General features: G+C 45.5%; 1 protein-coding gene across 1 annotated transcript in view; it reads left to right on the top strand.

Moving 5' to 3' along the window:
• Positions 1–23644, top strand: part of GAP43 (growth associated protein 43) — a 52545-nt gene extending 28901 nt beyond the window's left edge. The window contains exons 2-3 of the mRNA XM_054269800.1: positions 1243–1870; positions 22865–23644. Coding sequence (XP_054125775.1) covers positions 1243–1870; positions 22865–22953 — 717 coding nt within the window. The 3' untranslated portion in view covers positions 22954–23644. The remainder of the gene's footprint in view (positions 1–1242; positions 1871–22864) is intronic.
• Positions 23645–23893: the final 249 nt, after the last annotated feature.

Raw genomic sequence — 23893 nt, 5'->3', positions numbered from 1 at the left:
TCCCTCTCTCTTCTAGTCTGGAGCCTTTCCCCAGATGGCAGATCCCAGTTGCAATGGCCAAAGGAGTAATTCCCACTTCCCACACAGGAGTAAATGCTTCTGTCTTTCCCAGTTAGCTTATTTTCTTTGTTTTGTGACCTGAGCCAGTGATGGAAACCAGGTGCAGACAGCAAAGAGGCCAGCGGCTCTACTTCCAAGTAGGTCTTTTGAATGCTTCCCAATGGGATTATTAATAGAACAGTGTCCTTTCATCAATATGCTGCTGAGCTGTTACTTGCCCAAGGCCTGCTAAATTATTGGGGGGAAGCATGGTCTGTCCTGTAGATTCAGTGAAAGTTTATAAGATGAGCATTATCTCTCTGCAGCAGACCAGCGTGAGGCACAGGCTCTGTTTTGGTCCCATTTAAGACTTTAATGCACGATTTAAGTCTAAAAAACACAGGGAACGCCTGTTCTTTGTTGTAAGGTTGAATTCCCCCCAATAGTTGCAGAAATAATAATAGTCAGCTGAAATTGGAAAGAGTGATAATAATCTGCCCATTAATCCTTCAGTGAAACCTCGAGTGGAGAGCAAAGGCAGAGTGCTTGGAGCGCTTGCAGGCAGGGCGTTTGTGAGGAGTACATCCTGTGAATATCCCTGTGTGTCTGACAGCATGGAGCTGCAGCGGGGCGAGCAGCAATCCCATTCTCTGCTGGCAATCCCAGCCAAAAAGCTATAACAGACAAAGCACTTGGTGTCATTAGAGTCACACACCTGTGAAACAAGGTGTCATTAAAAAGAAACACCAACTTGAAAGCAGAGGTAGATTTGGAAGGACTGTGAAAATCTCCCTCAGGAGAGTTTTTTGAAAATGAGTAGGGGAAAAAAATTGGTATATTTCAAAATGAATGGGAAAATAAATCATGGAAGTAGAGACAAGCCAGCTGGTGAAAGCCTTTCCACACAGCCAAGATGGTCTCAGCATTGCTGACAGAGATGATGAGGTGCTTTAAATTTCTATTACAAACCTCTGCCTGGAGGTTTGGCTGGAGACCTATGTCAGTCCAGCATGAGGATAAAATTAGGGACACCTGGCTCCAAACCCATACCAAATGGAAAGGCTGTTTTGAAACTTTTCACTGGTTAGCAGGAGAGGAAAGTGTGATATTCTCAATAAAATTAGAGCATCTGCTACACCTGTAGAAATCTTAACTTATCTCCCTCTTTTCTCCTCTGCCCTTCTCCCTTATTCTTCTTCAAAGGTTGAAAAAAATGAGGACGGAGACCAAAAGATCGAGCAAGATGGCATCAAACCAGAAGATAAAGCTCATAAGGCAGCCACCAAAATCCAGGCCAGCTTCCGCGGACACATAACGAGGAAAAAGCTCAAGGGAGAGAAGAAGGGAGATGCCCCAGCATCTGAGACTGATGCCGCCGACAAGAAGGAGGAAGGCCCTGCCGGCGGAGCGGCCGAGAACAAAGAAAGCGAGGCTCCTGCTGCCACAGAGGCAGGCGCCGCTGACAGTGCCCAGCAGGAGGAGGGCAGCAAAGACAGCAGCGCGCCAGCGGAGGAGAAAAAAGGAGACGGAGCCGCCGACACGGGCTCAGAGCAGCCAGCCCCACAGGCTGCCACTCCCGCTGCCTCCTCGGAGGAAAAGACCGCTGCTGCCGCTGCCCCCGAAAGGGAAAGTGCCACTAAAGCTTCCACTGATAACTCGCCGTCCTTGAAGGCTGACGAAGCCCAAGACAAAGAGGAGCCTAAACAAGCCGACGTGCCTGCTGCTGACACCACTGCCACCACCACCCCTGCCGCAGAGGATGCTACTGCCAAGGCAACAGCGCAACCCCAAATGGAGACAGTGGAGAGCAGCCAAACCGAAGAGAAGACAGGTGAGTGGTGCCTCGCTAGGGAACGGGCCTTTCCAGAAGTGGATACCTCCCTCAGTCTCCCGGGAGCAAGAGCTGGTGTGGGGACTAGATTAAGAGTTAACGAGGGAATCCCCTTGCTAGTGTTTTGGGGTGGGGGAGATGAATTTCTTGCTTAAAACCCTCTTTCTTGCTTCCAGTCAGCTTTTGGAAATACTGCAGCTCCTGCTGAGGTTCCTGTTCCTCTAGATGGAGGTGCCATCAGCCCTTTTTCCCATGGCGGCAGGAGAGTGTCTGCCAGCTGGGAGGCATGGAGGGAGAGCTCCCCAAGCTCTGCATGTGCTAAAGATAGTGATGAACCTTTTCAGTCACACTAGCACAGGCAGCTCCAGTGGGGCAACTTGGCCAGGTCATTGGAGGCTTCCAACTTTAGCTGAAAATCTCACAAGACCAAAGCTCTCTCATACTGCAGGAGTCCTTGCTGGTGGGATGGTCATGGAGTCAAAAGGTTCCTTCTTCCATCTGTATGGATGAGATTCTTAGTGCAACCACATCCTAGTCTGGAACATCCTATTATCAGCAGTGCTTATAGTTTCATTCACACTCGTAGGGTTTCTACTGCATTCTACTTGGAGTGCCCCATGCCATGGAAGCTTGCATCAAGCTTTTAGACATGTCAGCTAATTCAGACAGGGGTAGCAAGAGAATCAGATAGGGAAAGGAAAGATTAAGGGCTCTGACAGCTCAGTAAGTGAGGGGAGAAGAGAGGAAGAAGTCCCCTAGGAGATGAAGTCCTCTAGAGAGGCGAAGTCACTCTAGGAGATGTTTGCAATTCCTGACTGTTGACCAAGTGCAAGTCTGCTTAACCAGGTCCCCTGGGAAGGGATGAAGAGTTTTGAGAGGCAAAAGTGGACATTTTTTGACAAACCTATAACACTTTCAAGCCATAAAGAAGAATTTATTATACATTGTGATACTGAGCTGAGTAGAAAATGAATCAAAGATCTGAAGATATTCTCCTCTCTTGTTCTTGACCTTTCTTATTTTACCAAAGAAACAGAACATAAACAAAAAAAGAAAAGATAACATTGGAGGTAGGCTCTGCATGAAACTCAGTTAAGAGGCAGTACCAAGCAAAACTGGCCTCCACATTTATGAACTATTCTGTTGTAGAGGGCAGCCTGCATTCATTAGCTTGTTGGGGAAAAATGTTGCATACCACCTTGATGGTCATAAACAGCCTGATGTAAATTCTAGAGAACCTCAGCACCCAGTCTTGTACTTACAGGTGTTTCTCCATAATTTCATTTGGACCACTACTCTTCCACAAATTGCACCTCCCTCTCTCCAATTGGGCTTCCAAGCTTTGTAGCTAACCTGGGGCTTCAGGCAAGTCTATTCCTACTCAGCAAAAGTGGACAGATAGGGAAGAACAGATATACAAAAAGACAAATACTGGGAAAGGAACTAATTTGTGATTTAAGAGATAGGCAAGGAGGGAAGCCTTCAAGAGCATGAGTCTGAATTGATTGTACATAACTACAAAGGGTTGCTGGTTTTACTTCTCCTTATTTAGAATTTTCTAGAAATAAACCTTGAAATTGAATTGTCTAGGTTTGCTTTTTCTTGTCCAAGTCTCCATATTTTATATGATGATTTAGGTGGCAACAGAAATGTGTTTAGTGATTAGTGAAATGTAAGTTGCTATGTTGCATGCTGTACTTGTGTAGGTTTTAGACTTGGGCAAAGGTATAAACATCAATGGCAAGAATAGGGCAGTGTGAATCAGTGTTTTGGGGTCCTCTGTACACAGGATAATGAATGCTAATTCCCTGTTATTTAATACCTGGGATGCCTTTTTCCTAAGCAATAATGATTCTGCTTTGAATTGACGTTCCATTTTTATTTAGATTAATCTGCTGTAATGGAGGGAGGTAGGACATTTATAGTAGCAAGCTATTTGATTTTAATTTTCATTTATTTTGACTGTTTTGAAAAAATAGTGGAACTCATGGAAAAATAGTTTATTTCCACACAATGTTCTGAATCATTTTCAGATATCCTCCCCATGCTCTTGTTGGTCCTAACATCATTCAAAGTGGCCAGCCATTCATGGACATACCATTTGAAGTGGCCATTTAAAATGCACAATTTAATATGCATTTGCATGTGATACTATCACTTATGTAAACATCTAGCTAACAGAGGAAGCTAGAAAATCTACAATCAAATATATATTTAAAAATGAGTTTTCAGTGATCGAGTGTTCAAGACCAGTATGTGCATCCATTTATACTTATTCAGTATGCATGCAGTAACACTCAAGCTTAGCAATGTTTGCAGAAAGCAAACATGGAAGGTGTGTGGCCAGAGTCAAGCTGATAGCCTCTTTAAAATGTTAATGAATATAGATTTTTCTTGAATTCCTATTCCAGTATGATATCAGCCTTCCAGTCACAAACCTGAACAGCTGGCTAAGTGACCCCAGAGTCATCCAAGAAAGAAATGCAAAAAAGATTAAGGAGGTCTCCTTCTACATCTCTCTGAGGATTCCAGGCTGTGCTCTGCAATACAGAATATTCCTCTGAAGAGCATCATCACAGGACAAAATTCTCCACAGACAGGAAATTTTTCCTGACAGAAAGTCTGTGTTTTCTTGTTACCATCTTCCTCCTATTAGTCTCTCATATCTTTAAAGCTCTCTGTCTCTCTTGTTACTTACTCTTTCCAAAGACTTAAACACATTTGCCAGGTCTCAACCTTTCTCCCAGCCTTTCCCTGGCCAACACAGCACTGGTGGTTGCTGGTGTGACTGTGATGGTCATTCATGAAAGAGGGGACATCTGCCACTTTGGTGCTCCTCCAGCCCAGGGACAGATCCTCTTTCAGCTTCATCTGTCCCCTTGGCCTTCAAAGGTCACCTCTTATCGTTTCTGCAATCGAAGACTGGCACAGAAGTGTGCAGTGTCAGGCTGCCAAACATAAATCGAATTGGCTCCTGGCCAGTGTCACCAGTTGGCTGGTTGCCATGGCATGCTTGGCTGCTGCTACCCTGAGGCGTGCCGACCGTGCTGCCTTGGGGTGGTGATGCTCATCTGCCTAGAATTTTACTACAATGGCTGTATCATGCTATCTGTTGATACCTTCCCTGGTGCAAGCAAAGCAAAAGGCAAGGGCATTTAATTCATACCCAGGAGGGATTTTTGCCTTTATCTAAGAGCAGGGCAGAAAAAGACAGGGTGTGGGGAAAGCAATACCTAACCTGATAAAGAGCACTGCACAGTTTTTAATGCTTAATATTTCTGGAGTGGGGAGTGGTTTTTTTGTACCAGTCAGTAATTCCCCTGACAGTCCTCACCTCTCTCCTTGTTACTGAGTTCTACATGCTCTATCTGTCTTTTGGTAATGGCCTAGAAAACGGCTTCAGACAACTGTCCTGTATCCAGTGGTGGTTGTTCTGGGACCCAAGGCATTCCCAGTCATACAGTAGGGCAGTTCCTAAACTATCCTCAGTGTCTGTAAAAGTAAAAATGAGATGGATTCCAACGTGGGTAAGGCATGAAATGAGTCAGTGGGCTTTGTTCAGTGGCATTGAAGGATTGATGTAAGAAGGATGATCTCTCAAACCTCTTCATGTCTTTTGGTGGATGGCAGGAATGCCAACAAGTTGCCTTGACATCTGAGCATCCTTGTCAAGAGTTAGATTTATAGGTTTTCTTCTTATGATCCAGCTTTCAGCTCTTTTGTGTTGGTATTATGCTTAGATAGGCTCCCTCAGATGCCAGCCTACTCAACAGGACCAAATCCAAAAGTGATGAGGGGAACTTATACATTGCATATGGATGAGGAAGTGAGACTCGTTCTAGTCGTGGTTGCATTGGCTTAAATCCAGAGCATCTCCATGAAGGTTACTGGAAGGAGTCTGGTAGTGCAGCTGTGAAATGAGATCAGCATCCAGCACTGCAGACCATGGAAGAAGAGGAGCTATGATGTCCTCCCGGGGAGGAGAGGAGGTGAATGTCACACAGTTTTAGATTTGATTTGTACTTTTCACAAGTTTTCAAGTCTCATCTCCAGATTGGGTTGGCTCTCACATCAAAGCACTCCCAGATTGTCAGGTAAGAATACAAAGCCCAGAAATGTGAAAGAGTAAATTGTGCCTAAGGAAACAAACGGATTTTCTTTTGTTGGGAAGTGAAGAATGCTTTTCCTGCTTCATGAAATAGCTTTACAATGGAGCAGCTTCACAGCTGAAATGAAAAATCAGCCAGGTGACAAGCGCTTTGCATGTAAGTGGGCTAGCAGTTCCCTCAGGGCCCTGTATCCTGCAAGGAAGGAGCACTGGGAGGCACCATCTTCCCTTCACTTCCTCAGAGAGAGCAAGTCCCTGTGGATCCTTTTTCATGGTTCACAGTTGAATCAGTTCTTTGTTTTCAGTTCAATCCCCATATTGATGGAAGGACAATACTTGCTGCACTTTGGGAGCACTGGCTGTATAAAGATTTGGAAAGGGAGTCTGTCTATTGTCTTGTAGCAGCCAGAATGTGCAACCTGCACTATGCAAGAGGATTGCAGCTGTGTGGCTTGGAATCTCAGCTTTGGCTCAGGAGTAGCTGGCATGAGGCAGTACAACCTCCCAGACATTCCTGTTCAAGGGAGCTTATCTCTGCTGCTACACCTGGTAGCCAAGGAAAGCAATGCAAATACAACAGTCTTTCCATGACTGCCCCAAAGGGAGCAACTCTAAGCAACCATGGCAGTGTTGTTTTTTATTTTTTTTGTGTAGTGCTACTCCAGCAACAAAGTAAAGACTATATAAATGCAGTTTAGATTACCTGACACAAGTATGAAGTCTGTGTCTAGTTCCCAGTTGCTCTGAAATTTTATTCTTTGCATTGTGTCTACATGGGTATAAACATCGCCTCTTTCATAGCTGGGTTTGCATTGGTGCAAACATCCATGTGAGGGGCAGGTTGGAATGTCACAAATTTCTTACTCATAACGTGATAAAGGTGCAGAATTTCCTCCTCTATTGCAGTGCAATATTGTCCCTTGTCCCTTGTAAGCCTCAGGTCTGCTGTTCCTAATGAAGTGCAGTTTGCCCTGTAGAGGTGGGAACTGCACTAGTGGGCCAGTGGTAAAGCAGTACTTGACCTTTTTTAATGAAATCATAGGTGACATTAAGCATATTTACTGTGCCTCCCTGTTGGTGTGAGCCAGCTCTGGAAAAGGCCCCTTAAGGAGAGCAAGGTAACCACTCCTTCATACCTAAGAGGTACCAGTTTTTCTGGAACCTCGGTAAGGACTGCATGGACACTCAAGGCTGGTTACTGGAGTCACTGCTTATTTTGTGAAGGCTGCAAATTACAGGAAAGGTGACAGCAATCTTTCACCCCTTCTGGTTGGCAGCTACAGCTGTTGCTCTTCCAAACCACATGTACAGGTGACAATGTTTAGGGCAGTGCCTGCTAGTGTCACAGTGTGTGCCATGTTGTACAGTAGTCACTCATGCTAACACATGGCTCTCTACAGCCAAGAGCAGTGGTCAAACTCCACCTAGATTTTGCTCTAAATCACTCTCATTATGATGTTTTCCACAGTGTCCCACTGCATCTGCATTCAGATCATCTTCAGAATATGCTCCATGGGAAGAAGGCTTTCTGTCATAAATGAAAAACAAAATTTCTGCTGAGAAAGGCTCAAATAGCAGACCTGTGGACAGTCTGGACAGATAGACAGTGAAATTTAACTGATGACTGTTTGCTGTAGATGCCAGAAGTGCTCTGCACCACTGCCAGTGTCATCTCTTTACACTAGGATCAAGTAGGCTGGACTTTTCTGATACATATGAGCTTGCAGAATATCAGCTGGGATTTACAGCTCCAGGGAGCTGAAACTCAAAAGTAGAAATACTGACTCTGTGGTACAGATGACTGCCATATGCAGAGGAAAAGGATTTGTAAAGTTCACCGGGTCAGCACAGTCAGATTAGTTAGACATTCCTCAAGAGCTATTTAATAGATGCATTAATACTGGATTATCAATGTCAGTGCAGTGATCACTTCCAATCTCTGTGGAAATTTCATGGACTCTGGCAAGGTGAAGTTGCACTCACAAGGATCCATGCAAATAACTGGTAGAGGAACACAGAAATTGCCAATCTAGGTCAGAGCTAACATCCATTTATTGCACTGTTCTCTGTGGCCAGCACAAAGCACTGCTATGGGCAGATCCTGCTGTTGGGACTCATCCCTGTCTTCTACTGTCTAAGACCTGGTTTAACAGGTAAAGCATGATGTATTCTCTCTTTTGATACTAAATATAACTGTGGTGTTGTATGGCATATATGTGTGTCTGTGTATGCACACAAAATATCTGATTAAGTATCAACAGCTTTCCCAACTCCAACCAGCTGTACAATGGCCATAAAGTTCAGTGACAAATTGGCCACCATTGCCTTAAATATCTTTCTGTACTCGTGCTATGTCACAGAAACAGCAAAAGCTTGTGATAGTCCTACTTCATGCCTTTGATTATGGTAAATAGCATCATACAGTATGCATTTATGCACAGAGGGCATAGTCGCATAGCCCTTGCTGTTCATCTCCTTCCTGAAGAAAACACAAGCAGTGCTTTCAACTGCTTTTTATATTACATTTTCCCCATGCTTTTTAGGAGCTCTGTTGCTTTTCTCTGCACTCCCTTCCAATCTGCAAATCTATTTTATGAGATGGAATGACAGATAGTCTTCACATTAGTCCAAAAAAAGCTGTAACTTTTTACACATTTCCAAAGGGCATTATTTCTTCTGTTTTGTTCCTCATCCCAGTCCTTGCATACACCAGTCTCTTTCCTTTATTGCAGACAGCTACTGTATGAGCACAGATGACTGCAATGACTCTTTTTGTAAAGACACTACTGAAATATTTTATTTAGCCATATGATGTTCTGTGAGACTGGGCAGTGGCCAAGAGAACCAAGGAAAATGTAAGCAGTGACAGAAGGCTTACAAGTCAAGCCACTGGCATCAGCTCTGTGGGATAGTTTCCACCTCCAGTGCTGGACCTCCAATAGACCTGTGAAAGACCATATTACACAAGCTCAATTTGAACAGGTTTCTAGACACAGTATTTCTCAAGACTACATTAATGCTGCAAGCTTGATTTAAAGAAGGGCTTCCTCATTTCCTACCTTTCTTCTCTGGATATCTTTCAGGCAGAAAATAGATGAGATATTAAAATCAATGTATGTAGGAAACCCAAATGCTGGAGAGTACTGCTATTGTGTGCTTTGCTGTTCTTTGAAGAACAGCCCAGTTTGGTTTTGCAGGTTACTAGAACTGTGACTTCTTTCCTACTTCTGTATTCCCTGCCAAAGGCTCCCTTTACATATCCTTTAGCTCTAATGGCCTGTACCATTTAAGAGCCTTGGTTATATAATCATCAAATGTGAATTGGTGAAATGTTTATTTTTTCTTGCTGTGTCCTTAACTACATCAGTGTCAGCATGGGACATTGGAACAGAGTGGAAAATCTCAGCTGAAGTTCTGGCAGTCAGAAATCCGCCTTGGACACCTGCCCTTCGCCAGGCTGTAGTGTAGTCAGGAAAGAGCTATGGAAAGCTGGACAGGGTCCAGGGATGTAAAGGAAAATGCTGTTCCCCTAATGACCAGAAAAGTGAGACTCAGTGCTTCATGCAAATAAGTCTTAGATAAAGGTCATAAGGTTCCAATTAGCCAGTGTTCAAAGAATGACAGACTTCCCAGCTGTACCTTGAGGCAATAGCAAATGAGTCCTCCTTTCATTATGAAAGAAAGCAGAAGGTGGAAGACACTATTCAGCCTCTCCATCTTCCTTCAGCAAAACACAGTAATTGGTAATGCTAGTAATGATAACTGGACATTACCTGTAACCTCCAGGGCTTAATGAAGAAGAAAATCTCTCTGACATTTGGAAGAGCATCCAAATCCCAATGCTGAAGTGGGTGCAGTTGTACAGAACCATATCTGATAATGCATTGCAGGTACAGGGAAGGGGATAGGAGAGCAGGAACAAGAGCGGTCACCATTATACAGGAGCAATCCTCAGTGCTACTGACTTTGACAAAACTGTCTTTGCTGCTGTGAAAAATGTTTCAAAGACTGCTTGATAACCACTTGAAGAGATAGAAGATAGAATAAAGTAAAATTAATTTAAAGTTGTGGTGGTGGCAAGTACTTGTAAAAACCTCTTTGATGTTCTTAAAAGCTTGGGGCACACATTGATTTGTAAATGACACAAGCCTCTAACAGGGAGGTGTGAATGCAACCTTGTGTGGACTAAGTCCATAATGGTCTAGTTTTCACATTCATATGGGACTCCATTCCCTCACTGGGTGTGGGTTTAGAAAAAAAAAAAGAGTATATATTCCAGTTTAGACATCCTGTGTTACCTATTCTGCTTTTGCAAGGCTGGAATTTCACCTGTGATTTCAGCCTCAGCGTCACAGACAGTTCAGAATAACCTCTGGTCACTGGTGCTGAAACAAAGAATATGTCAGAGGAGACCAAACCCTGGGATTGGGTTTGACCCCCTTCAGAAATATTTGTGAGTTGAAGGAATGTGTCTTAATCTTAGATCTGCTCACAAATGATCTCTATGTTTGTCCCCCTGGAAGGCACTCAGGGCAATCTTGCAACATTGGTCCTCTGCTTTCCCTTGCTGCCAGAAGAGGTAGAAATTCCCCACATTCATGGGATCTGATCAGAGGGCTGCTACAGTTCATAGGAGCAGCAGTTCTGTCTGGCCCTTTGTCTGCATTCACAGTCCATTACTCAACAGGTACACCAGGGATCCAGGTGGTGAAAGGAGGTAACTTCTTTATTGCCAAACAGCGAGGAGGCATTAGTGTCATCTTGATCTTGCAGCTCTGTTCAAACACTGCAAACAGGTTTGGCACCTGCCTTTAAGCCTATCTCTGGGGTTGCAGATGTGTTTCCACAAAGCCATCCCAGCACTGTTGCCAAGCCTTTGTTGGGAGACGTAGCAGTGTGGCCAGGCCTGGTGCCTGTTTGGACTAAGCTTGACCTCTTGTCCATGAGACATCCTCTCCCAAACACAGCTGAGGCCCACCAGGAAGGCACAGGGGAGAAATGCTCAGCACTGCTGCTGAGCAGCAGACTTTGGTCTCCAGAGACACTAACCCAGCACTGTTCACTGCACTCAATAAAGAGACAGAAAATGAGAAAGAAAATGGTTTTTTGTGCCTCAAGATAGAAACCTTTTACATTGCTGAAGCCAAATGACTGCAAGAAAGATGGATGGAGTCACTGATTTTTACATCAGGGAAGAAGAAGAAAATTCCAGATGCTCCTAACTGGTGTAGCATGCAACTATTTCTTGGCCTCATTTCTAGCAAAACACATTGACATGGTTCTGCCAAACAGAAGAGATAAGCCTGATCACAGTTCAAACCACAACTGTGCAGGGCTTCTGAGTCCTGATAGATTGGAATTTTTCTGTGATAATCTTTTTTTCATAAAAGCACCCTTTAATTATTCAAACCCAAACATATTATATACCATTACTAGGAATGATGGGATTTTTAGAATGAAGTGGTAAGAAAATCTTTGCCTGCTCTTAGAGTAGCTAGCAAGTGAGGGTCAGGTCCTCCCTGAATGGGGCAAGAGCCTTATGCTAGAAAGCTGAAATCCACTGAGCTTTGCAAGCAAACCATTGGGCTGCTGGACACATTTTCCCCTGATCCCTCCTGCTGGAGCTTTTCCACTTTGTATAAATTATTTATTGGTTGCTGGAGCCAGGATGTGGCATTTGGTCTCCCCTATTCCAGATGAGTGCCCTCACCACTGGTCTACAGAGTCAATGTTTTCCTCTGGCCCAATAAATATTTAATGGTTTATGGAAGTGGAACAGCTCCAGCAGGAGAGGAAGAGTAAGAGAGACGTGTTCATTCACATGGATACCTCACAACATTGCTCTGTGACCAGCAGGCAAGACCCGAGCCAAGGACCTTTATAGCAAATAAAATCAGCAGGAGTAGACAATAAGAGCACAAAATGGTGGGGTGCCACTTCCTATGCCTCAGTGCAATTTCAGAGCAATGTCAGAGCAGCTCAGGCCTGATGAGTTCCTGCCTCATATCAGGCCCTCTCCTTGTGACCACTGTTGTCCAAATTATGGTCCTTAGCCAAGATTATGTGCTGCTCCACCCTGGCCAAAAACCTGCAAACTGTGCACGTGGAAGCTGTGGTAAGTGGCAGCTTCCATGGACCTGTGCAGATCCAGCCTTCATGGCAGACTTTGGCTGCACATGGGATGGTGGAGGAGCAGCTACTGCTTCGTCCCACAGCTGAGTCAGGGCCAAGGAAAATGTCCTTTGATGAGGAAAAGAAGCCTTGTCACTGCAGACTAGCTCAGAAAAGGGCTGTCTTAGCCCTGTGTAAGGATATGTTTTTCCACCATAGTGGACAGTACTGGGGAGCTGTACAACCCAGACATTCCTGCTGCTCCAGAGAGGTGGTGCATCCTGGGTGTGGCACAGCTGGCTGTGCACAGGGCATGGGGATGCCTGGCTGTGCCCCTAGGTGGTTTCCCCAGCACTTGCAGCTGTCCCACCAAGTGCCCTCATGTCATGGCTGAATTCATTATCTGCCTGATGGAATTGTGATTGTGAAAAGCCAATTAAACCGAGATGGCTACTGTGGGACAGCTGCACCGGTTCACTTGGCTCAGCACTCAGAGAGTTCAGAGACTCAACAGTCCATCTCCAACTGGGAGAAACAGCTCTCAAAACTGGTCAAAAAATAAAACAGAGCTTGCCAAATTTGAATTAAAATCAGAATTACTGATACAAACTGCTGCCACCTTCACAGAGAAGACTGGTGCTGGCAATAAGAGCACTCATGAGATGTTTTCCAGACAATTCCTCCCTTCCTTCCAGCTATACAGCTAGGCTCTTTGAAAATGGCCAGTGCCAGGCTCAGGGCTGCCCTACACCTCCTTTTCTGTGGGGCTGACCACTTACAGGGCAAGCATCACACACCTGTGTTCACAGATTTCTTGGGGCAGAAGGAATGACTACACAGCCCAGCCCCTCGCCCTAAGTCAAACCAGGAGGAACTGGCCTTTATATAATCTGGGGAAAGCGCCAGCTGCCTACCCAGTTTTGCAGGACAGGCACTGTGACTTCTGATCTTTCCATCCTCAGGAAAGCAGCTGTTAAGCAGTCCCAGACAAGGGATTTCAAGAAGAGAGGAGAATTGCTCTGCACCACAAATGCCGCTCTGATGTCTCAAAATGGGGTTTTTCCCACAAGTGTTTGCAGTTCAAAATGCCTCTTCCTGTGTCTGGGCTCTCAAGCCTCCTCCTGATGAAATGAAAAGCAAAGGCTCCCAGGAGTTTCCCTGGGTACAGCATGAAGCCTAAACTGCTTTCTGGAGAGCACTGCCTGTGTATTATCCTGCACAACACACATTGGGATTCTATGGGTGTGCACCAGCCGTGCGTTTGAGAAATACTAGTAAGTAATTTCTTTGATGCAAAGAACTGGTGGTGTTGATGTTGCAGCTGCTGGGGACAGTTATCAAGAAGATGGCTGTGGAAAGCCTGACAACAGGCTTTTAATAATTTTAGCATCCAATTTGCAGAGCCTTGGTGTATGATGATGGACGGAAACAAACTAATGATCTCTAAATGAAATTTCTCCTTCATTTAAACTCGAAATGGGAGGATGGCAAAGCGAAGAAAAAGAGACATTTTATATCCTCCCCTTGATTGTAATTCCCTGCCTTCAGCTAGATCAATATCATTTCTGCTGGAGATGGAGGCTGCCTCTGGTTTCCATGGCAATGTGGTTGTTGGAGGCTTGCAGGCTCCATGAATCCCCAATTTATCAGTCTTCTAGGCTTTAATAATGGAGACCAGCAGTCAGGCAGCTTATGAATGGCACATGTCTTTTGGGCTGGGGGAAGGGAGGCGGGGGCATGGTTTGTAGTAAGGGCTGCAGCAATTTGTTTTCCTGCCACCGACAGCTGAAGGGGGAGGAGTACGAGGGGAGGAGCGGCACATTAATTCTGGATGCACTGAAGGAATTTCTAGACCATTTTGCTGCAATTACAGAAGATTTCCTCCTTTAGTTTCTTTTCCCTAGCCAGTTTTGCTGGGGAAGGGGAGGAGAAGAGCTTCATAGTCAGTCCTGTGTGAGGAGGTGGGAGCTGTAGATGGAGAACCCAAAGGCTCTAATACTCTGCACGTTTCCTTCCTCTTCTTAACCCTCTTTATTTCAGGATCAGCAGTGCATGAATGCCAGCAGTCTGCCACAGTTTTATTTTTATCCCCTTACTCATCCTACCACCATTGCCAGGCTTCTCAGCAGAGCTGTGAGATGGGCTGAGATGGGACCTCTGAGGACCTGATCTGTCTGTCAAACTTCTGTCACTTGCTGTGCTATTCTCTGTGCATCTGCTTGGCCTCTCCAAATTCAAACCTCCATCCCCAAAGGGCTGTAAGCTTCATTCCCTGAATTAATTACTTTGCTAGGAATGTCCTGGCTGTAGAACAATCTATCTGTCACTTCAATAAAGTTCAATTGGCCTATATCTATTCAGGGTATTTCCATTTCTTCTTATCTTTCTTCTGATTTCTCCCCTATAATCTCATAGGGCAGTTGTTCTAAAGAAGCTAAAGAATAAATGGATGGGTCTTAGAAAGACCTTATCCTTTGTCCCCTCACATGCACTCTCTTTCTAAACCATCCTCCAGAACTTAAACCAGGAAGGGAGAAAAGATGGGTGACACAAAAAAATGCTGTTGCATGAGATAGGTACATCCTGTTTTTCCAATACATATGCCAAGAGCAGCTGGCAACTGTTACATTCCACAGCTGGAAGGAAGTTAAAACCTCTATATTCAAGCTCTTTGAATCATAAGGTATTTAAAGATTTAAAGAGTACCCTTTCTGGTCTGCAGGATCTATGTGAGATCAACAGCGGCAGGGGAGAAGAGGAGTAAAGAACAACTTATGGGTAATGTTTTCTAAGGTTGTCCTCAGGTGAAGTAATGAATGCAGGAGATAGAGGGGCTGGTAGCTCAGAACCACTCCTGGAGGGAGCCCTTCTGGTTCATCAGGACAGCTGAGCACCTGATTGTTCATCAGATCAACTCTGATCCCAGCTGATGGCTGGGGACACCCTGCACAAGTCAATTCCCATTTCTCCCCTTCAAGCTCCCTGGCTGTGAAGACCATGCAGCCTTGGTAGAGGTCTGTTGAGGTCACAAGACCTCTGAGGTCACAGCACCTTTGATGCAGTTTGGTAGGAGGCCACTCAATGCCAGTATAAAATATCTGCCTCTAAGGCATCTCATCCTGAAAGAGCTCTTTTACCTTGCCTTTGGCCACTGTTCTACACAGCCTCCCACCTGCCCACCACTTTCTGGTGTGACAGAGCATCCCCACAGAAGCACTGTGACAGATGACACTGCTGCTAGGTGGAGCACTTTGTCCTCTCTGCAGCTGCCTTTGCTTGTAGTGTGACAGTGGCCAAGGCACTGGCCTTGCTAAAGGAGATCTTGCTGTCCAAAAACCTAACCACTCTGGTAGGGCTTCTTCCAGTTGTAGCTCATCAAAATTGCCCAGTTTTGGGTACAGTTGGAAGGGAGTTTGGGACAAAAGTGCTGGTGATAGGCAGCGATAAATGAACAGTCAGCAGTAGGCATGTAGTTTTTCTCAGCTTCCATGTCTGGCTGCATCCATGGATGTGGGAAAGAAAAAACAGTGGAAGAAAGAGAGCTGCTTCTTTCCCATTCTCCAAGATGGAAGAATATTTGCAAACGTAGCTCTAACAGGGTTAACACCTCACATCCTCCTTTTTCTCTCCCCACCCTCTTCCTCCATCACTCCCATTTCTCTGGAGACCTCAATGCTCCCTTCCCTCAGCTGAAGTTGGGGAGTTTCCTCAGCAACCCAGCAGCTGGTGTCTAGACACTGTGAAAGATGCTTTGCAATGGAGCTGTGAGCCTGACTCCCCTCGACACCCCCTCCCCACTGCTGCACACCCTGAGCAGCTCTCCCACCGTTCCCTCCCTTTCCCTCTACTGCACACATGGATGCCAGTGCAGGCTTGGATTTCCATGGTGGTGCTGGAGGGAGAAGGGCATGGAGGGGGATGAGAAGGAAATCCCTAAGCCACTGGCTCTTCACCCTGACAAAGTGCAAGGGCAGCTGGGGTGACAGAACTGTGTCTGGCTGTCCTCTGAGGATTTTGCAGGATCAGAAAAAGAGGCAGATATCCAAGATTGGACCAAAGTTACCAGCTATGGGACTTGCAAAAGTTGTAGTTTTTTGGGTTTTTTCCCTCACTGCTAGGGCAACTGAACAGTTCTTATATGGTTCTGGAAAAAGATGAGGTGGTGCAGGAATAGGAGGCCCAAGCTACCATTGGGGCCATATCAGCATTATTGTTTCAGCCTTAACAGGCTGACTTGCTTGCTCCTTTCCAGTAATTATTAGGTGACTTCCCTGGACCTCCTGCCTGCTACTTGCACTGGGGACATTCCTCCCCACCAGCTTGTTGCAGGGTGTGCCAAGGGTTTGCAGATCTCCCAGGTGCCATGTGCTCACCAGGACCCCCAGGGCTGCAGGAGTCAGTACCGTGGGTCTGTCTCTACTGAGTGAGGGATTCACCAGGGATTTGGGAGAAATCATACAAGTCACTACCCTGGACCAGACACAGCCACTTCTGTGAAATACCCGATTCCTTCATTTCTTGGTGTTCAGCTGGGATAGCATAAGTCTACCAGTTTTCAGAAGCAGTAAGTCTGGAGGGTGAAGGATTTTAGCTCTGCATGATGCATAATAGGGCTGACTGCAATGGGCTAACATGGATCAGAAAGAGAACTGTGTAAGCAACAGCTCTGAACCTGAAGTGTGTCTTGTTTCAGCAGTCTCAGACCTACCATCGTCTGCCTGGAATAGACTTCTGGCTGGCTAGAAGGACAGATGGATTGGGACAGATGAATCAAGCTGTGAAGCCTGGATCCAAATCTGGATCCAAGGGTCATTAAAACTAGGAGATGCTCAGGGCAGGGATTTTAAATGAGGCTTTCCAGTGCTCCTTATCCTCAAAAAAAAAAAAAAAAAATTAAGTAGAGTCATCTCTAGGTCATGTGAGATCTGCATATAACAGGACAGGAAAGCCCTGACTAATATTCGGAAGCATAGTGATGACCGGATGAAGAACAGGTTTTCAGTTCCATCCCCGCCCAAGCTGTAGCTGGCAAAGGACAGAGAAAGGAGGAAGCACGACAAATGCTAGAGAGAGCAGTGTCTGAGTAGATTTGGGCAGTTCTTCAGTGTGAATGCACAGGAGAGCTCTAGCTGCACAATCAATATCAGCAATAATTATGCAAACACTGAGAAAGCAGCAAAAGCAAAATCTCTGCATCTGTATTAGAATCCCAGAGTGTTGTGCAATTTCTCATCTCTTGGCATTGGCTGTGGTAATTTAAAGATCTGCAGTGGAATAGAGACAAAAAGAAAAACAAAATCCAAGCCACCAGTAACAAAAGAAAAGATCATCAGAGAGGTTGCTGCTGCTGTGGTCATAAGCTGATGTCTGCTCTGATTTAATTAATCTTGGCAAGTCAGACGGGAGCTGGGCAGGTCCCAAGAGCCAGTGTTTTACCCGGAAATCCACTCAACCTAATTTCACTAATGTAGGGCAGTGGAGAGACTTGGAGGGGAGCCTGCACGCTCAGCCATTAGAGCACAGCGTCGGCAGAGGCAGCTGGAGGCACCACCATCCAGCAGGGCTGCTGCCTGCGTGCCTGCCTCAGCTCCACAGCAGCCAGGGCTGCACATGTTCCAGGCGTTTGCTCCCCCAGCAGGGCTCGCAGACACAGCTCTCACCCTTTCCAGGAAATAAGTGGAGTGCTGAGGAGCAGCAGCTCTTTAAGACCCTATTGCAGCAAAGCTCTATATCTCACTTCCATGTTGTTACTCTTCCATGATGTTTCCCAGCAGGTGCCAGTTGGAGGTGTAGGAATCAAGCCTCTCTTTGACACTCTTTCCCTTCAGCTGGGAAACACACATCAGCCTCTCCCACCGTGCAGCTCTACCCTTAAACAATTCTGCAGTGATGGCTTAAGGTTTGTCCAAGGCTGCCCAAAGGGTTTCTCAACTTGACTGCCCCATCCAGAGAGCTAAATGGAAGTGAGAACAGTGGCAGCTCAGCTCACAGATGCCTGTCTCTTTGGCAAAATTGTCTTATGCTATAAGATGGTCTGGACTGCAGAAAAGATTGACATAAAAAGGCAAACTAAAATCTTAGAGCTAGAAGGATGGGACCACAGGACTGGAGTAACCACAAACAGTGCAAGTGATGACTGGTGTGCATTAAAAGAACTGTAAGGGTGGTCATTGCAAGCACAAACTGGGTTGGTCTTGTTGTTAGTTTGAGGTGAATTTTTTTTTTTTAGCTTTCTGACCTAGCCATTCTTGCTTTTCCCTTCAGGACTGAATTTGGTTTTGCCCCCCCTCCCAAGTTGGGTTTTTTTTTGCTTTATATTACGTCTCCCTCTCCCCTCCTCATTCACTCTCTCATTTTCTGAGTTTGGATCTTTCTTTTTGCTTTGTAGCTGGAGTGCTCTAGAACAAATGTGAATGTCTCCACCTTGGCTTGCTACAGGTGTAGATATTCCCAGGCTGCAATTTGTCCTAAAGTAGGCATCCAAATAAGACAGGTTAAGAGACTCTTAGAACAGTCCTATTTATTTCCACTAATTAGGAAGGAAGGAGAGGATAAGAAGATCAGCTGCACATATCTCTCTGTAGGTATCTGGAGTTAGGTGAGATGTCCGTCCATTCTGACTTCAGCTTTCTCATTTCATGATGTCACCACGTGCACATTGATGCTGCCCCAGTCCAGGCCCACCTGAAGAAAGAGCTCATTGCTTCCTGCTTGTTCTCTCCCTTGCAAGTGGACACAGGGGGCTCTGATTGTGCAGGCAGGAGGACATCCCACAGTGCTGCCGTGTTCAGAAGGGAGGCTGCTTTAGACAGGTAGAAGTTTGGCTACCCAGGATGAAATGCTTTTGTTCCTCAAGCAGGGGATGGCCTGAATTCTCAACCACTTTTTTGTCACCTTTGCAACAAAAGTACAAAGTGAATGAAAAATGCCCAAACTGTGCAGTTCTGGCTGTATAATGGTATTTGTCCTCTGCAAACCCAAAGGTACGACATCCCAGAGTTCAAAAAAATGGAAAATCAAGACTAGTACTGGGTAAAAAGCAGTGTAAGAGATATCCTCTCTGATGCATGGAATCCCCAGGACAGTTTTCTGCCAGTCTCCCTGGGGATACCCTGCCCTCCTTTGCTGGGACACTGAAAACAAGGCTGGAGAAAGACCAGAAAACATGGTGCAGAAATAGCCTGCATCAGACAAACTGGTGAGTCAGATAAAATGCCTCACCTTTCCTCGTGAATCAGAAGCTGCTGTTAACTGGCCCTGATGTCACTGGGGTTGTGGTGCATTGCCCCCACTGCGCAGAGTGGATCCTCTTCTTTACTGCTGTGGTTTAGCAGTGCCACTGCTTGACTTTTTTTCTTTCTTTTCTTTCTTTTTTTGCGCTGAATTCTTTTTTCCTTCATGATATTGGTTCTTGGTACAGTTCATTACTACATAATAACACCAGGCTGCTTCTTTTCCCTCATCCTAAAGACCAATGAAGTGCTGGTAAAGCTGCTAGGAAATAAGACGTAGCTTAGCAGGGTGTAGCAGTACACAGAGTCTTTCCCCTTAAAGCTTTTCAAGAGAAAAGAAGGAGAGTGATTCACTGAATTTTGTGTGAGAATTCTTATTCAAAAAGCTAGAGTTCTTGTTTATACTTGGAATATACACAGTCCAGCATTTGAGTTGTATGATCCCTCTCTGTTGACTTGAATATGTGATGAAGTGACCTTAAATTGTTCCTGCTGCTCCATGATCCTTGTTAGTCCAGTCTATTTCATCCATGGCAGAAATCAGTGCAGTCTCTGGCCTTCTTCAGCAGAGAGTCATCAGCCTGTCACTATCTGCTCCCCAGAGAACATTAATGGGGACAGTGAGGCACCTCTGTGCAGTTCCTCTGCCAGCCAGGGATCTCCAGGCGCCATGGGTACTCCCTGGAAATTAGATTTGCCACTGTGGTGAGTTAACAGGGAATAGAACATGGCAGAAAATTGTGTTTCAACTTGCCTGCTTATCCTAAGAGCACGGGCAGCATGGGAACACTGGGAGCTAACCAACATCACTGCCAGCTCCTCCACCTTGAGTGTGAGCAGATTTGCTGTCCATCCTTCCTGGAGTGCTGTCAAGAGCTCATCACTGTAGGAGCTGGATGCCGCTTTCAGCTGGTGATTAACCAGGGCATCTGTGTGACTTGGTAGTGCAGCAGTACTCCCAGTGTCTGTCTGTCCATCCCTGTGCTTGCTGTGTTATGTGCCTGTCTCTTGTGCTGTCCTGAGAGGGCTGTGAGACTGCTGGCTAAAGCCTGTGCATATTTTTTGGTAGGAAGACACAAAACGTTTTAAACACAATGAAAAGCAGTGTCAGACTTGGGCTCCTGAAGCCATGTTATGTTTCTATGTTGCTCTTTCACTCATTTCCATTTATGTGAGAAAACCCCAGAAATTCTGCCTTACTAGAATCTGTCAGAGCCATGTAAGAAATCAGACTTTGCTGCTGGCTAACAATAATCTTTTCACTCAAATTTAGGGTTAGATGGTTGCACACTGGGATTCTACTCTGAGCTTCGTAATTCAGTGTGTCTCCTGCTATGAATGCCTTGAAGAGCAGCATTAAAGGGACTCTCCTCCCTCCCAGTGATCAAGTCATTCAGGAAAATTAAAAAAGTAGGCCAAGCTTTGCCTCCCAATGATACTTGTTATGATCCTATTTTAATCAGTAGCCTATTTTGTCCCTGGTCTGTGGTGGTAGCTGTACCAGATATAGATGGAGTCCTTGAATAGCATCATGCTTAGCTGTTCTGTATCAAGGGAAGGAAAGTCCACAGATGTTTTTGCTGACAGGGGGCTTGCAGATGCAGAGGCTGAGGCCGTGGGGGTGTTCCTACAGAAATTTTTTCTTCCAGAAAATCAGCAGTCAGAATTTACTAAGATTAAAAGTATTTGAAGGTCCAGAAGCAGAGCCTTTAACGAAGATGATTCAGAATGGAAAGTTGCACACAACTTAAAGGTGATTCATAAGGAAGTGGTGCTTAGGAACATGTTTAAAACCTAGGCTAAAAGAGCTGAGGGGAGGAGGGAAATAGGAATGTAGCACCTACTGCCAGAAGCAAATACAAGTCTGCCATCTGATGGCATCAAATGAACCAGGCCAAAATGCATGAATGGTGTCAGTAAGGAAATTTTCACATCCCAGTTAGCATTCTCCTGAAACATGGGTATGAGGATGCTACTCCTCACAAACTAAACACTGGCTACTGAACATCCTCATTGTTAGGCTGACAGCACAGGCCCTGGTGTGATTTTTGTGCACACCAAGCAGCTTTGCATCAGATAGGCCCCAGACACAGCTACCATGTTTGGGAGAAGAAGATAGTTTAGCCACATGGACATAAGCTGGTGGTGCCAGTCGGCCTTGGGCCCAGAGAGCAGCCCCTGGCTCATTTTATTTACTGGTACAATGTAGTTTGATAGCCCATCAGAGATGCCAGGAACTGTGCAGGGAACCCACAGTGCTCTGAATGAGATGGATGCAGTATGTGTCAGACCAATGATTTATGGTCTGTCCCACATCACTCCCTCCTCCTTCAGTGGTTGTTTCTTTTCCCTGTTCCATGTATCCCAAGTGTTTCTTTCCCCTGTTCTTTATCCCAAGTCTGAATTGCTGCTTGCTTGACCTCTCCATGGGCTCTGTATGTGTGGAACTGGGACCCAGTGAGGTAAAGGGAGAGATGGCAATGAAGCAGACCAGTCACTACAGTGCACTAAGGCCCTTGTGCATTATTCCGTTTTACCGCTCTGCAGCCCTGGGTCCACCACCTTGTCCTGTAAAAAGCAGTCCACACAGTACATGCACTGTTTCTGAAAGAGGCTGGGGACACGTTAGTTTACCCTGGTCAGAGCTGGGCAGTAGAAACTCCAAGACAATTAAATCTGTTCTACTGCAATGAAGGAGGCATGGGCTAGATGAACCCAGGAGCGAGATAACTCCAGCTTGAGGGGGATTAATTTCATTTGCCTTGTTCCTACTGGCTGCCTCTACCTTCTCCTGGGTTCTGATCCTCTGTCTAGTTCATTGGGGGACAGCTCCTATCAGTAGTTTTAACTTTTCTTGTGAATGGTTTGCCAGAACAAGGTGTCTGACTGACAGGCAGAGCTAGCTCCCAGTTATACTCAGTGCTTCCCCCCAGGGCAGCTTTGCTTTTGAAAGGAAACACTAGAAAACTGGAGAGATGTGGCAGCCTCTGGATGAAGGCTCCCATTCTTGAAGGCTACAGACATTTCTCTAGATCTCTGTTCAGTGTGAGAGAAGTCTGAGTTACAAGGTATAAAATTTTTCCCTCTGGGTCTTGCAGGCTTCAAGTGTGTATAGTTTGTTCCTTGTGATCCTCTTTAAGTCTCATCTGGGAGTATCCATGTTGTAATTGGGGGACAGTGATTGGTATAGTCAGTGGGTTCTCTAAAAGGGTGTGTGATCCAGCTGATAAGCCAGGAGTCTAATCAGTGCCTCTAATGAAATGAACAGTAGTTGTCTGGGGCATCAGCAGTGAGTGAGGCAGCTCCTTCCAGTGGCACATGCTTTCTGGCTGAAGGAGTTTTGTGAGAGTTTTGTTACATGTTTGCCTGCTGGGCTGAACCCTGGCTTGTTCTTTTCATGTGGCAGAAATTCCAGGGACTCTGAGACCTGGGTGACTTTGGAGAGAGGGAAGCCTGAAGCCATGCAGTCCATCAGGCTGTGTGCACGTGTAGGATGCTCTAGATCATGGCTGACTAACGCTGGACCATCTCTTTCCCCACTAGATGCTGTAGAAGAAACCAAACCTACTGAAAGTGCCCAGCAGGAAGAGGTGAAAGAAGAAGAGAGCAAGGCGGACCAAGAAAATGCCTGAACATTAAGAAATGACTCCCCACTGCCCCTCCCTCCCTCCCCCTATCCTCTATCCTTCCTTCCCACCCCAATCTCGATTTTCCCCCTTCCTGCTCACATCTGTGAGCCTGTGTCTGTCCCTCTCCCATTACCACTTAAACCCTTTTTCTCTCTGTGTGGCAAACATTTAAAGAAAAAAAAAAAAGCAGGAAAAATCCCAGTCAAACAGTGTGGCTTAAACATTTCTTTGTTTCTTGGTGTTGTTATGGCAAGTTTTTGGTAATGATGATCCAATCATTTTGGGAAAATTCTTGCACTGTATCAGAGTTCTTTGACCTGGCGCGTGCGTGTGTCTGTCTGCCCACTGCGAGCACTCGCGCTCTCTCTCTCTCTCCTCTCTCTCTTCTCCAAGTGTGTGTGTGTGCAATGTTACGTTCATCTGAGGAGTCCAGACTTACCGAGTGAGTTAAAACAAAAGAAGGGGGAAAAAAAGGTTCTTTTCTTCCTTTTTCAATGTGATGGAATGAACGAAAGAAAAAACAAACAAAAGACCAAACACAACAAACAAATAAACAAAAAAGAATACTAAACCCCAGTTTGTTTTGAGAACTAAAATAACAACTAGAAAATGTGCCAATTAGCGTAATGCTTGGCTCCAGGCTCCTTTTTCAAACTGAACAATAATTATAATAAATGAGAATAATTATCATTAATACCACCGTGTCGCATTTCTATGCTGCCGTACATCCTGCTGAACTGTGGTCTTTGGTGGGCCACTTCTTGCGTGGCCCAGCTGTGCTCCTCGGCCACAAGTCAGTGACTGACTGCTCTCCTTGGCACTGCTGAGGGGATTTTAAGGGGAGCAGGCTTGGATTTTGAGCGAGATGTTAGCACTGACTAACATAAATAATGAAAGTAGCAAGATCAGTTTTAGGAAAGATCGTTGAAAGCATCCCTCTGGG

The sequence above is a fragment of the Melozone crissalis genome, unplaced genomic scaffold (genome assembly GCF_028551555.1).
Source record: "Melozone crissalis strain CALT ecotype California unplaced genomic scaffold, PUWL_Pcris_2 ptg000008l_1, whole genome shotgun sequence".
Taxonomy (NCBI): Eukaryota; Metazoa; Chordata; class Aves; order Passeriformes; family Passerellidae; genus Melozone; species Melozone crissalis.
This window is presented reverse-complemented; position numbering and strand designations above follow the sequence as displayed.